Here is a 15554-nt window from a genome sequence, read left to right on the forward strand (position 1 = left end):
AAAATTAACGCCTGGACTTTTGGTTTGTTGGATTTAAATTTACTTTAAAGAAGTTCTGTGAAGTAGAACCCTGTGTCCAAATACTCTATTAAGGAAGGTCACTAACAGCCTCAAACCTCCACAAATTCCAAGCCAGAAAAATCACTCAAGTGCCGCAGCACAGGAAAAAAAAATAAATAAAAAAAAAATCAAGATGTGCTGAAGTTGCTGTTTAATGTTGTGGATTCCTACAGACTCATCACAGCACAGGTAAAATTCAAACATGCCCTAAAATTTAAGTAGGTATTGCAGAGACACAAGAAACTGTCGCATTAAAAAAAAAAAGAAATGTAAATTGTTTCAACCAAAGACAGCAATTTTGGCTGACTAGAGGGTTTGAGCACAGCCTCAACTATGCACTTCTGAAATATGAAGACAAATAAAGACCCGTTCGTTTTTAGGCATTTAATCTTAAAATCTTAATTCCACTATTCAAGTAACTGCCATCTGAATTTGGTGTCTTTATGTATCATAGGGGGTTTTTTGGTTTGGTTTTGTTTTAGTATCACCACAGACCTTTGATAAAACTATGCAGGTCTGGCAAGGACTGCACTCTGCTGAGACTCCTGAGAAAGCAAATTACCTTGACTGCATTGCAGAAATGCAGAGTTTACAGGTAATACAAGATTATATAATTAACCCCAGCATTTTCCACCCCCATTTGTTATCTTTTCATTGTCATTTGAATTGCAGTATAAACATTTACATCACTACCACTTCCAAATAAAATATAGTTGCTTGTGTTCCCCAGCTGAAATCTGGTTCGTGCATCCTATTTATTTTACCAGCACTGAAAAGGAAACATCCCAGTGTATAAACAGTTACACCACAACAATTCAAGGATTATAAATTTGTGCAAGTGGATGAACTGGAACCAAAGCCAACCTCGAATGCACAATGTTCTACACAGTAAAATCTCATAACAGTTGACTGGCAGCTGCTATAAAGGAAAAGATTCTGCTCAAGTACCTTTTAAAACAAAAATCTCTTAGAAAATTAACCCACATCAAGGCCTGATTGCATTGAACTGTAACACCTCTAAAATGTTCACACATCATGCACCACAGACAGAAATTAGGAAACTCGAAGTATTAAAGGAAAGGCAGATCAGACTCACACTAAGTGCAAATAAAGCACCTGCTGTGTAGAACAAACTCTCAAACCAGTGTTTTTTTACAAACAGGTCACTGCAATAAAGGCAGGCAAGTGTGGAGGGCACTTCATGCATTATGTGAAATACCTGGACTTTGACTTTACGAAAGGATGACAACATGATGGAGGAATGTAGAGTCTAAAAGGGAGGGGGAAATCGAGATAACGTTCAACTGACGACCAGCAAAAGGATATGGTTCATTTTTTCCCCCCAAGATGCACATTCTGTCACAGTACCTGTTTATTACTTTCCTTCTGCTTCCTTGTCACATAAAACAAATTCGGTGTTAATGTCACCCAAGCTATTGAGAAGGACAGACTGCCCCACACAGAAAAAGGTTACACTATCAACAGGAAAACTTAATTAATTTGCTATGCATTAACCTTTCCAATTAGTTGTAAACAGAACAGAAAACTACCATAACCTGAAGGTCAAAACAGAAAGTAAAGCAAGTTATCTGGACTTGGCAAATGATGGTTCTTGCTACAGCATAATTAAGTGTGATGGCTTAATTTAAAGACACAAATTCAATCAGGAGGTTTGGAATATAAATACCCACTAAGATGTTTACTCTCAATTACCACAGTAAAAAAAAAAAAAGCCAAGTAGCAGTTGTGGCAAAGGTATTTTTGAGATGTAGCTGTTACATGTATCCAACCACCGAATTTTCAGCTGAAAATTCCTTGCCTCCCCCTAACCCTACGTTATTCCCCTGGACACGCTGCAATCCCTCCATGGAAAACTGCAGCTGTGTGTGTGTGCCTTTGTGCTGCTGGAGCTGTGCACTTCTCCAGCTTCACCTGGATCTGCAGCAGGGATCCAGCAGCTTCCCATTCCGTCTGATCCATGGGCAGCCCTGGGAGCACAACCCAGTCTCCAGCCACGGCATCTGCAGTCTGCTCCACCCCATTTTTCTGCTGCCTCCACTCACCCCAGGGACAAATGGTAAAAAACAAACCCCCACACTACACAAACATGCAGCAGAGAAAAGGGAGGAATTCCTATTATTTCCTCCCATACAGGGGAAGTGATTAGTTGCCCCCAAAAAGCGATGTATTTATGAATAAAACAATTATAGTTCCATAAATACATTAAATAGACAAAAAAAAAAAAGGCAGCAGAGATACCAAGTTATTTGCATTAAATTACTAAGGTCAGTTATTAATGCCATAGTTGAGAAATAGGAATTTCTCACCATGAGGTACACCCGTGTCTCAAGAGATTTAATGCTTCTCCTACCTCACTGCTGTGAAGGAATAAAATGGGTACAAAATGCTTAAAACGTGTAAAAGGCAGTCTTTGATATTCACCATTTTTGCTATTGTTGCTACCTCTGTTATTAAAAGAATAAACCAGAAATATGTTTGCTAACTTCATCAACTACAGGTCTCATAGAAGCATTACATGTAAATCTGATTTTTAAAATACAATTTCTATTTCAATCCAGCCAATACGGACATTGTAGCTTTTTTTCCCAATAAGAATGGAAATAAATTACTTCTTGTGAACAATGTAACCTGTAATCTTGGTTCAAGGATTTTGCACAGCTTAACAATTCCATTATTAGTTACAGATCCTGCACACAGTGCAGCAGAAAACATCCCATTTCCAACCTTTTGTTCCTTATTTTCTCTGCACAACCTATAAATAAGGACAAATGAAGATTTCATGGAAGAACTAATTGCTAGCTGCATTAAAATGCATAAAAATCCCACAGTGGGATTTAATATTTGTTTTGAACATATCTGAATCCCTGACCAAGGCCTTTCAGCGAACACAGTCATCGGAATCTTCTGGCACTTCACTGAAAACAAAATGCCAAAAGAAAATGGATTATTTGTTTTCCAGAAAGATACAGAACCATTTCGGGCTGAGCTGGCTTTTTTGGGGTTGGTTTTTCTTTTTTTTTTTTTTTTTTTTCCCCTGATGTGTTCATTTGCCATCTCCAGACAACTGCTCTTCAAAACCTATTTAAATATGTATGAAAGACTGCTCAAGAGTCACGTACATTTTTTCCACTGGAGCACGAAGCTGGTTTATGATATAAAAAATCCTGAACAGCCACTATGAGCCCGCTGAAAAAATATACAGTGATAAATGCTTGTTTTTCCTTCAATACCAGGACAAATGACTGCCCTATTGGCACATATTTATGACCCAGCAATGTAGATTTATATTATAAGCAGGTAAGGTGTATACGGGCAACAAAATGAGAAAGAATTGACTTGGATTTATTTTAAATTATATTAAAAAATAATTGATCGGGGCAGGGACAAATCCTGATTCTTTTACAAAGGAAGCCGTAGACCTTGCCCTATATATCACAGTGACACATATATGGGAAGGAACAGAGGCTGGAAGGGTTCCTGTTAAATGCCCCCTCCCCGCCAGCTCTGCCGAGCCACCCCCGGCTCTGTCCCCGCCCGGAGAGCCCCCGGTCCCCGCGGAACGGGCTCTGCACCATCCCCGGCCCTTCCATCGCTCTTCCCTCCTCCTCGCCCATCCCCTGACCTTGGACAGGGCTGGGCTGCCCAGGAAGCCATTGCTGTGCAAGGATTCCCGGTGCCAGGGGCTCCATCCCCCGGGATCGCCCCCCGGGGAAAGGCTGGGCTGTGCCCGCGGGGGGCCGGGCGGACGCGGCGGGGGCTGCGATCCACGGCCGGGGACGGCATTTTCCGCCTGTTTATCCCTGCCCGGGGCGCTGAATGGGATTCCAGCCGCGGGTCGCGCTGTCCAGGGCGGCTGCGGCCGCTCCCTGGAAAGGAAAGGGTTCCCTGGAAGCGAAAGGCTCCCTGCCCGCCCCCGCCCTTGCCTGTGCTCCGCTCCCGCTCGGGCAGAGCCCCGGCCCGGCTCTGCGATAAAATACCGCCCGGCAGCAGCCGCGGCCGAGAGCGGCCTCAGCCTCGCCCGCCGCGCCCGTACACCTGTGCCCGGTGGTGCGTGCGGGGCTCGGTGAGCCCGAGCGGGCTGCGCTCACGGCCTCCCCACCCGCCCCTCGCCTCAGCCCCTCACCGGGTCGGTGGGTGAGCAGAGACGTCCCGCCGGCTCCGCGCCCTCCGCCACGGACCGCGCGCGCCGCCCGCGCCAGCCCTTTTATAGCGCGGCCGGAGGTGACGTCAGCGCCGCAGAGCGGCCCTACCCGGCCGGCGGAAAGAGCCGAAGGGCTTCGGAAAGAGTCGGGAAAGGGGCGGGGGGAGGCCACGCCCAGGCAGAGAAGGGCGGAGGGAGCCGAGGGGTTCCGGAAAAAACCGAGGGAGGGGTTCCGGAAAGAGCCGATGAGTTCCGGAAAGAGCCGAGCGACGGGGCAGGGTGTGGAAGGCGCTTGTCCCTCTCGGTGCCCTGCAGGGAGCGGCCTCGGGCACCGCAAAAATCCACAGTTACACCGGGAATCGGTTAAAATGCCCGCGCAGGGTGGTGGCACAGCGTTCTCCCCCCGCTTCTCTGCAGCCAGGGTCAGTTTGGGGCTCAAGAGATTTCGAGGCTCTGCAGCCCAGCGATGGAGGCAGGTCACCTGTGCAGCACCGGGACAGGCTCAAAAAGCAGCAGCCTCCTTATTTTACATTATTTACATGTAACTTGTTAGCTTTACATATTTTTTTCTATATATCTATATACAGATATATAGATAAAAATATATCTTTAATGGTGGCTGCTTGAAGCAGTGTGCAGTGTCACCCAGCAGCCCGGCAAGGACACAGCATCAAAAGGCTGTGAGCGCTTGTCAAGGGAAAGCTATTTCTGAAAACCCGATGCATAAATTCAATGCAAAATGAGCCTTTAGCATTAAATTGATGTTTAAAATAGATATGGCAAAGTTCTGCTCCCCTCAAAAATTAAATAATTAGAGATGAGAGGGCTGGTGAGGCAGGAAGAACGTTACAGGCTGGAAGCGGTGAGTGGGTTTGATGGCTGTGTGAGTTAATAACACATTATTTGAGTGAAGCACTTCACTGGAGAAGCACAGGCACTTGTGGTGACATCCCATTGCATCCATGGGAACTCCTGTCTCCAAGCAGGAGTCTGACTCACAGCAACTTTGATGCATCTCGGCCCGAAGGCACAGTATTTCCACATCTGAGATCCTCTCCTTTGTCATATTTGATATAAATATGCATGGAAAAATACCATGAATATATGCATACGACCTCATTTGCACTGCATCTTCATTACACCAGCTGGCCAACATCCAAACCTGCTAAAATGACAAAAACAAGTCAAACATTCAGCTCAAGCAGCAGATGCAACCCTAAGCTACATCTAAAAATAAATATTGATTCTTTGGAAGCACACACATTACTCAATTAGAAGTTCTTGTTAGTATTTCTGAAACAGTAAAGAGCATCCAGAGGCAGAAAAGGATATCACGTTTGTTCTTTAGAAAAATATATACTTTTATTTGTGCCACAAATGATAAAAACCCCTAGTAGCTATCAGCAAAAAAGAAGAAAAGTGTTGTATTTCACATATACACAATCAAATCCCTCCTTGGGTTTGGCACAGGCAGACAATTGTTTCTAACAGACAGGACCAATTAGTGTCTTGGCAAAGTGACTCTCCACCATGATTGTGGATATGCAATACATAATTAAAACATCCCCACTCAGTATAAAAAAACCTTGTTCATGTTCAAGTACACTAATAAAAGCTGCATTGCTTCAGTTATCCGGAAAAAAGGACACCAGAAGGATATTTCCAATTTCCCAGAACAATCATCTAAAGGATTCAAGAGTCAGTTTACAAAATATATAAACCAAATACAAATTTAACTGATTTATCAGTCCATTTTAAAGCCAAGGTTACAGTTTTAAAGGCCTGAATTCCAAAGCACATAATTACAACCTCCTATCAGAAATTTCAAGAGCTATACAGAAAATCACATTCAACTTCTCATATGGCCTCAGTTCTGTTTTCTACAGCTTGAAACTGCGGTGCCTTTAGGAAAAACAAAACCCAATCTGGTAAAAATAACATTTTTATCTTGAAACAGTATATTGCCAGAGTTCACAAAGCTGTGAGGTATTTTCACTTCCACAAACAGAACGGCACTGTGCAATTTTTAAGTCCAGGAGCCATCAGGACACTGTATTTAAAGCATCTTCCACGTGTTTAAACATATGAAGGAAAAGTCTTTCGCTGTCAATAACTTATTATACAAGAACTTATAAAAATCTAATGCTTAGAAAGACTTCCAAGTCTACAGCAAACCAATCTTCAATAACATAAATCTTCATGAATTAAAAATTAGGAGGTTGATAAAATATTTTCTTCTCATTCTTCTATACTGTGTCCAGAGGCCCCCATACAAGAAACGCTGACCTGTTGGAACAAGCCCAAAGGAAAGACACCAAATTAATCACAGGGCTGGAGCACCTCTGTTCTGGAGAAAGGCTGGGAGTTCAGCCTCTAGAAGAGAAAGCTCCAGGGAGACCTTAGAGCCCCTTCCAGGGCTTAAAGGGGCTTCAAGAGAGCTGGAGAGGGACTTTGGACAAGGGCCTGGAGAGACAGGACAAGGGGGAATGAGTTAGATGGGATATTGGAAAGAAATTCTTCCCTGTGAGGGTGAGGAGGCCCTGGCACAGGTTGCCCAGAGAAGCTGTGGCTGCCCCATCCCTGGAAGTGTCCAAGGCCAGGTTGGATGGGGCTTGGAGTAACCTGGGCTAGTGGAAGGTGTCCCTGCCCATGGCAGGAGGGTGAAATAAGATGAGCTTTAATGTCACTTCCAAACCAAACCATTCCAGGATTCTGTGCACAAAATACATTTTGCCTTTGGGTGTGAACAGGAAGCCAGGTCTGAAAGCACTGACATCCAGGGGACAGGAAATACAGACCCATTTATGTTCTCCAAAAGGAAGGTGTCAGAATGCCCTTTGGTACTGGAATTTCCTTCTCCTGTAGACATTTCTAGTAGAGAGAGAATGACAAATAACAGAGGATAAATGTGTATCTTAATTTGGCATCTCTTCTCAGGAATTCTGATGGCTGTCACTGCACACATTCAAAGCATTGCTAATAAAATGTACCAGAATTAATTTTGAAATGGAAGTACCAACTCCAAAGCTGTCATAGTTCAATATCATAATCTAAGCCAACATTCACAAAGCAACTTAAACAATCAAGTATTTTACAGTTCTGCAGGCTTTATTTAAAAAATATGCAGAAATACAATGCTAAACAAACATTACAGAGAGAGGTTCAAAGAGTCTCTTCCTTGTGTATCTATTAGGACAACTGCTAAAAGCAAGCAACCACTGATAAGGAATAGCTGTGACAGAAATGACTCAGCAGAATCCTCCTCAACCTGTACATCTCCTCTCACTGAACTTGCTTTACAATCAAAATACATTTTCACTGAGCAAAATTAGATGGGAGGTAAGAAAGTACAAAGATGTTTGACATCATGACTACCATTAAGGTAATTCAGTAATTTAAAGTTCCAAAGGATGGGTTAGATCACAGTGACAGGGATGGACTATCAGCTGTGCTGCAAAGAGTGCCAGCCCTGCTGTTCAATCGATGCACATGCCCAATGGAGGGAAATAAAAACCCCAAACCAAAACATTTGGTAACTAAACAAACAAAGGAAACCAACCCACAACTGCTCTACCTGCACAAAACTCTTCAAACGTGATAAGCAGCCCATCTGGCCAGCGCTGGTCACGGCTTCAATTCTGCAGGAACAACAAAGAGCACGTTTCAAATCCTCGTTAGAAAGTTGGGTTTGATTCACAAGTGGGTGTGGGCGTGGATGGCAGAGATTGGAAAAGATGGATGAGTCATTTAAGAGCAAGCATTGACATTCCTAACCCCACATATCATACCTTGGGATATAGGATTTCTGGATGAAGAACATTGTTTTCCAGAACTGAATGCCGTACTGCTTCACCAGAGCACTGCCACACACCTGTGGGACAGAAAGGCACAAACAGCAGGTTACAGAATTGGGGTTCAGAACTGCAGTGAAGCTGTTCCATATCAACCACTTAATATTTTATCCAGACATTTAAAGAAACACATCTACAATCAAACAAGCAAATCTTCTAAATGCAGTTAGTGCTATCATAATTACCTTTAATTTTGGCTCTTATTTAGCAAAGGTTTATAATGAAGGATATAAGATTAATATCCATCAGGCTCTGACCTTTTCAGTATGAAAAACCCATCCTCTTTTATGAACTAATTCGGATGGAAGGGCCACAGGACCTCATTACACTGTACAAACTGATGCCAGGTGCTTAGCAGAACTGATTCTTTCTAAAATATCAGGAACCTTAAATGGAATCAAATACAACAACGGAAGTTGTGTGTATAAAACCTTCAGTTTTTAAATCATTCAGCTTCAAAGCTGTAGTTGCAAGAATGTGGAAATATTGAATCTCACCTCAGCAATCCCTAAAATGTCATCAATTTAGATGTCTTTAACTACCAATAGCAATCCACACCACTAACCTCCAGAAAATCCAAGAGCAGCATAGCTGTCACATCTGCCAGAGGCTCCAGATTCAACATCTGTGCAAGCCAGCGCCACCCGTAGCTCAGACCATGAGGATGTGCCTATAAAGCAACAAAGAAGCTACTCAGCACTTGCTTTACCACTTGCAAAGCACTATTATCAAAACAGGCAGTTCCCTGATTTAATTTTTTCTTTATAAAGTTATTTTACAGTAGCCTGACATAAAATTTGATCGTTGTGGAAATACAAAGAAAGGAAGTTAAAGTCCACACTAGGAGTTACTTGGCATTGCTTTGTTCATTATGACCATCTCCCTTCAAATATATCCTGAGCTGGTTTAAGTTCAGCACACCTTCACTACGAAAGGAGCTTCTAAAACATTGTAACAGACTCTTGGGATAGTAACAGGTTCTAATTATAATGCCACCCACATACCCCTTGCTTGTTTCCATAAGGCCACCGGAGCTGAATGATGGCAGCGTAGAGACGAATCATTCCTGACATCCTTTTGAGAAAATGATCTTGTTCTTCCACCTTAGAATCATGAACTTCATATCCAAGCATCCTAAGCACGAGAAGACATTCCAATATTAGTACAGCAAAACACATTCACTAGAGTCCCTGCCAGCTCTCAGCTTACTTCAAGTCAACTGTACTAAGAACAGGGATTCTCTACAACCAGACAAGAATGATTGCAAAGGCCAGTGATAAATTTACCTCTGATACTCTTCCATGGAAGTCCCCTCTTTCCGAGCAGGGTAAAATGGCACAGCATAGGGGCACTTTTTGTGCAGATGAGCTAAGAAGATGTCACCGACTCGAGGGTGTAATTCCCAGATTCCTGAGAGCACCACAGCAATTGGGAAGGCTGAATCATGGTGGAAAGATACTTCTCCTTCTCCGTGTTTCTGGAGGGGGGAAAGGGAAAGTCAGTCCTCACCCCTTCAAGTCATTTCTCAGGCAAAAAAATTCCTTTTGGTTTTGTAATTAATCTCTGCTAAAGGATCCTAATGTTTCCATGGCTGTGAAGCCAAGGATAGAAAAGCTGATGAAGCCCCATGTCCTCAGCTCCCACAGAGGATGACAATAAACTCTGGCTCAGGAGAGAAAAAAGGGATTAGCAAACACAGGCCCAAAGTGCAGGCTGCACAGATATCCTCACTCCAAACAATCATTTTTCAAATGTTTACAAATCAGTCACAGTTTTACTCCATGGGCTGATTTTTGCATATATTTTTCCTGCAGGGATAAAAGCTTCAAACAGCCCAAATTTAGGAAATAAAGACAAGAGAAAAATACTGCTAACTTCACTTAAACTATGACACTTCATTTCTTGAGAGGTGCAGAACACAGCAGGGACTGAAGTTTGTTGGTTTTTTTAATGTTGTTTTTTTGTCCCCAAAATTCTGTCAAGATATAAGTGTTTGAGCCCATATATAGTTTTGAGATGAATCATAAATTAATTATCAAACTGTTTTCCACTAACGCTGTACCCACCTAGTTCAGAATATATAAGACTATATATAAGAATATATAAGATATTAATATTAAGAAAATAAATAAGAATATATAAGCCTGAAATTGAAAAGTTTTTTCTCCTAGAAGAGATAAAATAAGGGATGGGAGAGAAAGAGAAACTAAGTTCTTTCATTTCTTTAATACACACAAACTGAACACCTAGTGATTTTGTTCTTCATAGCTGACAGAGTTCAGTGTCCAAAAGCATCTCCTGGAGCACTGACTGCCTGTGCCACCCCAATGAAGAGATCTCCTCACCACAAATTTCTCTGCAAGTTTGTAATAAACAAACTCCAGCCCCTGTGGATGCTGAGTCACCGACACCGTCTGCCCTTCAGTCTGAACAGCCTTCCCAGACAGGAGGTTATTGATCTTGTCAAACACCTCTCTCAGCTTAGAGCCTGCAAATACATAAGGAATGTATGGAGACAGAAGATCAGGAACCAGCAGACAAGTCTTACCCTGACCACATCAAGTTCACAAACACCAGATCCACATCCTGAAAGGCACCTCAAATGGCACCTTTGCTCCATCTGACTAACCAAACTTGATCCTGATGGAGCAAGATGCCTCTGAGGGAAGCAAGAGACTTTCAAAACACAAGCAAGTGCTGCTGCACAGATCTGGACTGTACACAGGCCAGCCTCCTGCTGTAGGGATAATTACAGGAACACTCGGTATGTTGTGTCCTGCTAAAATCTTTACAGCAAAAGGAATTTCAGTGGGACTGAGCTCTTGGTGTTTTCCTGACCTGATATGCTGGAGATCTGGCTCACAGGGATTGTAGCTGCTTTCTGCAGGTTTGTTTTTATCTTCTTCACCTGCAGAACAAACAAACAACTTTAAAATCCTTTCCAGACAAGTATATTACTATGATAGTTTGGATGAGGAGACTCGTAACAGAGGCTGCTACATTAGAATTTTTAATTTTTTTTTTAATGAAAGCTGTTCTACCTATTTCCCCTTGAAACTAAGATAATCTCTCTTTGACAGTATTAATAATTTGTCCTTACCTCAGTGTTGCCTTTGCAGTTTCCAATTTCACTGAAAGAAGCAACACACTGCTCAGTAGCATCTTGAAGCTGTTGGTACCACTGCATAATACTTTCTTCTGTTTTAACTTGAAGCCCTGCAATTAAAAAAAAGAAAAAACAAAACAAAAAAGACAATGACTAAGAAAGACCTAAACCTCTAGGAAGAAAACTTTTTTAAAAACAATGCAAGGAACAGAACTGCATGAGTGCTTTCTTTCCCCAGAACTTAGTTTAGAAAGGTATGTTCATAAATGGACTAAAAGTTTGCAAGCTATACAGGAGCTCTCCTTCAGCTTAGTAGCTTAGGATATCTGGAATTAACTTACTGCCCAGAGGAGTGATTTCAGTGGCCTGACCTTGTATGTTTTGTCCTATCATGCATGAGCCATCTACATTCACAAGAGGACACGATGTTCCTCTCTAATTTTCCAGTACATGCCATACTGCCCAGAAAGAGGAGGTTTTGCTCCAGCTAACACAGTCATTTTATGCTGCAGCAGTTCAATTTCAAAAGCTTCCTGCCAGCAGTCCTACACCCACTGACAGTTGTGCTAAAAGTAAAGGCTATGGGAAGGTGTGTCGCCACAACACAAACATTCCAAAGCAGTGTTTAGCCCAATGGTAAAAGACTGAAAAGTGGGAAAGGAGGCAAAGAAATAAAGACTAAAAAAAAAGCCTCACCAACCTTCCTTCTGCTGCTTTCCCCCTGACTGCTGTGCAGGGGCAGGAGTCTGACTCTTCATCTGCTCTTTCTTCTCTAATTCCTTCTGCTTCTGTCTCTCTTCCTCTTCATCTTTCCTCTTTTTTTCCTCCAGGGCCGCAGTGATTTCCTGCTGCATGCTGGATATCAACCCCCGCATCTCCTGCAGGGCTCGCTCAGTGTTGGCCACGTCTGCTTGAGAAGGGAAACCTCTCTGACAAAAACAGAGGAGGTAACACACCATTAACCACTGTCTGTGGAACAACTGCAAGAGCAAGGAGCCTCTGAAGCATTAGCCTTCACATAATCTGGGAGCCAACTACACATTTCATTCCCATCTCCTTTATTTGTACAAAATGTTGGTCAAAATATTTGTAAATAATGTTAGTCCATGACTAGATCTCGTAAGATCTTGGACAACAAAAATTACTAACACACTTGGACAAGTGTAAGTGAACTCCAGTGAAAAGTCTTGACAGCTTCCTCTCAGAAAGCCAGCTGTGACAAACTGAAACAAAGAACTGGCCTTATTAGTGTTTCATTTTTCAAGGTTTGTATCCCACCCTAGAGAGAAAAAAACGTCAAGGAAACCCAGTTACTGCAAAAGGCTTATGAGCATAGGAAAAGCAAAGATGGTTCATGAATTGTTAAATACTGAACATTTCATTGCCTCAAAAAGGAACGTTACAGCACCAAGATTTTACAGTCATTTGACTCTTTCTCCCACAGAAGTCCTCATGCATTTTTATAAGCCACTTTCAAGAGAACAGCTGAAGTGCCACAGAAGAGAACTCCCTTTTGCAATTAGATGCTTTATAGGGTGAATCTAAAAATGTTGCTGTGACATCTTATTTAACGGCCTCCTGACAAGCTGCTTTTGAAGACAACTGCAGGAAAGTTTATGAAGGAACGACCAAAGTTAAGCACAACTGCAGAGCCTGTACCTCACTCGTGGTACGGATGAGCCCTGACACCAGCCCACAGATCTGGTTGCCACGATTGCTGTAGGCAGACAGGTCGATTCTGGGCAAGTCTTTGTGCCTGTAGTTGGGATCAATCTGCTGGTTGAGCTGCAGCAGCTCCTCCTGGATGGAATAAAGGCGACGCAGTCTTTCCTGCCCCTCTTCCTTGCGCAAACGCTCCAGCTCTTCCTGGCGCTGCCTCTGCTGCTCCGCCTCACGCAGTTTGAGGTTCAATATCTGGGGAGAAAAAGACACAAAATATTTAAGGAACTCCAGCTTTACATCTCTTTCCCGGTTTCATGACTCCAGCCTTGCAGGGCCTTCCTGCTCCTACAACACATGTGCTTTTACTGCATTTCCACACCGCAGCAGGTGCCCAGGTCAGCACCAGAAAATCCATCCTCACACCAGGGTCCCACAGAAATACAAACAGATCAATTGGTCTTTCCAGTTCCCACCCCCAGTAGTCATGGTCTTGTATGAAAGACAATGCTTAAAAGCCTCAGACCTTTGCTCTGTGTCGGTGTTCTTCCTTCAACTTCTCTTGCTGCCCCTGAGCTTCCTTTGAGCTACGAGACACATGAAGACAGAAAAACTGTATTCAAGATATCCACCAGACAAAATACAAACACACTGCAATTTAATCTTAAAATAAGCTAAGGGAACTTTAACTGTCACAAATATTGTCTTTTTCTAACCACTGAAACCTCAGCAGTAACCAGAGATCTACTCTGACAACCTGTAACAGGACAGTCAATGCAAGAAAAGCAGCAGGTGAAATTTTCAACAACAAGGGACCAGCATGGAACTGTCAGGCACAAGAATTAATCCTCACTTTGATTAAATGCTACACAATTTTAAGGATACCAGAGCTAACCTCACCTCTTCTCCATTACTTCTTGCAACTCTTGGAACTCCTGATGCCGCTTCAGCTCCCGCAGTTCATCGAAGCGCTTCAGCTGTTCGCTGGCCTGGGCATAGGCTGCCCTCACCATCTGCTCCTGCTCCTCCTGCCTCTGCCTCAGCCTCTCCTGGATTACAGAGGGACCAGAATTGCAGAATTTGAACACAGGAAAACACAAACTAAATTGCCCAGAGTGGACCAACATTTAGGATAACTTACTGTCCTTGCACTGTTACATCTGACTATGGAGCTCTGCTGGGATTCACACGCACACCCTCAACCTTTTTTGGCTTACCTTTGCTTTCAGCCTGTGCATCTCCTCGTACATTCGAATGCAGCCTTCGACTTTTGCAACTTTGGATGACAGAACTGCTGGAGAGACTTCTTGATCCGTTTCCAGGGGACTGAGATGATCATTTCCCTGTGTGGTCATAGTAAAAGCAAAATCAGTGACCAAGCACAGGATCAACAACTCAGAGGAAAACAGGTAAATCAAGCCCCCATAAATATTATTTGTTGAGAAACAGACAAAAGGGTCAATGAATCCATGTTTTTAGAGCAGTTATGTATCCCAGTTGTGCAGCCACACCATTGTGAGTATCCTCCAGCACATTCATGAGGTTGGAATGATTACTTTTCCAGTCACTAAGACTGGAAGCAGAGATACCAAGAGACTCGAGGACATTCACAAAGACCAATCAGGACATTCACCTGGAAAGCCTAGACAAACCCTCCATGTTGTCTTAACGCCCAGGAAAAATGTTACGCTGGAAGAAGTCAAGACAGATTTATACTTTGAACCATTCTTCAGGAGGAGTCTTCAAACTTTCTGTTAATGCTACAAGAAGCTAAAACTAAGCACCTTTTCCCTATAAAACAGAGCACCAACCAGCCTTAATCAATTTATGGCAGCAAGTCAGCACGTTTTTTCTCACAGCTGCTCCATAAGCATATGGATTATAATCAGAGAGCTACCTTGGTCTCACTCGGCTCTGCGGATGAAGGGGGTGAAGAGCTCCGGTGGCTGCCAGGCGGGACCCTCTCCGCGGATGCCCGTTTTGAGACGGGGGTGGATTGTTTGGGCGTAGAAGTCCCGGAGGGTGTGATTTCTGGGGCTGACTGCCCACTAATGCTGTCCAGCACCCAGCCGCAGTACGGGGAGAGCTCAATGGGAGCCACACACCCTTCCAAGGTACCCTTGAGAGAAAACATCCCCCGTGAGTGCGAAGCGCACCGAGACAGCAACAAAACTTTAACACACCACGAGCACATCTGCTCCGTCACCAGGCGCTTTATGACCGCAGCTCAGTACCCCGCTGACCCCTTTCTCATGGTGTTTTCCCAGCACTTTTCCCGAGCTCCCCTACTTTTCAGGACCCCCGAACCCCCTCGGGTCAGCCCCGCTCCCTGACCGCGCGCTCCGGGGTTGTTTCAAAGCCCTCACCTCATCCTCCTGCCAGTGGCGGCAGTAGTTCAGCTGGCCCTTGCTGGAGAGGCGCAGAGCCTCCAGAGTCTCGAAGCGGAGCTGCCACGACTCCATGGCCCGCGTGTAGCCCGGCCCGGGGGTCCCTCACCGTCCCGGGGGTCCCTCAGAGCCCCGGGATTCCCTCACCACCCCGGGTCCCCTCACAGCCCGGCCGGGCCCGCCCCGCCTCTTCCGGGCCTGATGCTGGGCGGGAAGGAGCGGCGGGCGCCCCCTGGCGGACAGGAGGGGCCCTGCCCGGCGCCAGAGCCTCGGGTTCGAATCCCGCCCGCGGCGCCTCCCCTGAGGGGACGAGCCCAGGGAACGAACCG

At 44.2% G+C, this 15554-nt stretch overlaps 2 protein-coding genes across 10 annotated transcripts in view; both read right to left on the bottom strand.

The window, feature by feature from the left end:
• Positions 1-4306, bottom strand: part of SPTAN1 (spectrin alpha, non-erythrocytic 1) — a 47808-nt gene extending 43502 nt beyond the window's left edge. For all 7 annotated transcript variants that reach the window (XM_032707933.1, XM_032707932.1, XM_032707929.1 and 4 more), the window contains exon 1: positions 4205-4306. The gene's annotated coding sequence lies outside the window, so the exon portion shown is untranslated. The remainder of the gene's footprint in view (positions 1-4204) is intronic.
• Positions 4307-4841: 535 nt separating this feature from the next.
• Positions 4842-15412, bottom strand: GLE1 (GLE1 RNA export mediator). 3 transcript variants are annotated; one of them, XM_032707956.1, is made up of 17 exons: positions 15205-15412; positions 14736-14957; positions 14056-14181; positions 13739-13887; positions 13365-13425; positions 12839-13093; positions 11880-12108; positions 11174-11289; positions 10912-10981; positions 10419-10561; positions 9360-9550; positions 9078-9207; positions 8639-8743; positions 8011-8093; positions 7797-7860; positions 7021-7093; positions 4842-5384 (listed from the first exon to the last, which is right to left on the bottom strand). In XM_032707956.1, the coding sequence occupies exons 1-16, from the start codon at positions 15298-15300 to the stop codon at positions 7025-7027; spliced, it is 2109 nt and encodes a 702-aa protein (XP_032563847.1). In that variant the 5' UTR covers positions 15301-15412; the 3' UTR covers positions 4842-5384; positions 7021-7024. The 3 variants fall into 3 exon arrangements, with proteins under 3 accessions (XP_032563847.1, XP_032563846.1, XP_032563845.1); XM_032707955.1 differs by having other exon boundaries at positions 4842-5387; XM_032707954.1 differs by lacking the exon at positions 4842-5384 and adding an exon at positions 5559-6508.
• Between the last annotated feature and the right edge of the window lie 142 nt (positions 15413-15554).

Source organism: Chiroxiphia lanceolata, chromosome 21, assembly GCF_009829145.1.
Source record: "Chiroxiphia lanceolata isolate bChiLan1 chromosome 21, bChiLan1.pri, whole genome shotgun sequence".
Taxonomy (NCBI): Eukaryota; Metazoa; Chordata; class Aves; order Passeriformes; family Pipridae; genus Chiroxiphia; species Chiroxiphia lanceolata.

Bases quoted from the DNA above. Each gene is read 5' to 3' on its own strand.
- GLE1 (XM_032707956.1), bottom strand. From the start codon at position 15,300: ATGGAGTCGTGGCAGCTCCGCTTCGAGACTCTGGAGGCTCTGCGCCTC. The intron at 13,426-13,738 runs GTGAGGTTAGCT...TGTGTCTCGTAG, and splicing joins CAAGAAGTAATGGAGAAGAG to CTCAAAGGAAGCTCAGGGGC. The intron at 9,551-10,418 runs GTGAGGAGATCT...TCCCCCCTCCAG, and splicing joins AACTTGCAGAGAAATTTGTG to AAACACGGAGAAGGAGAAGT.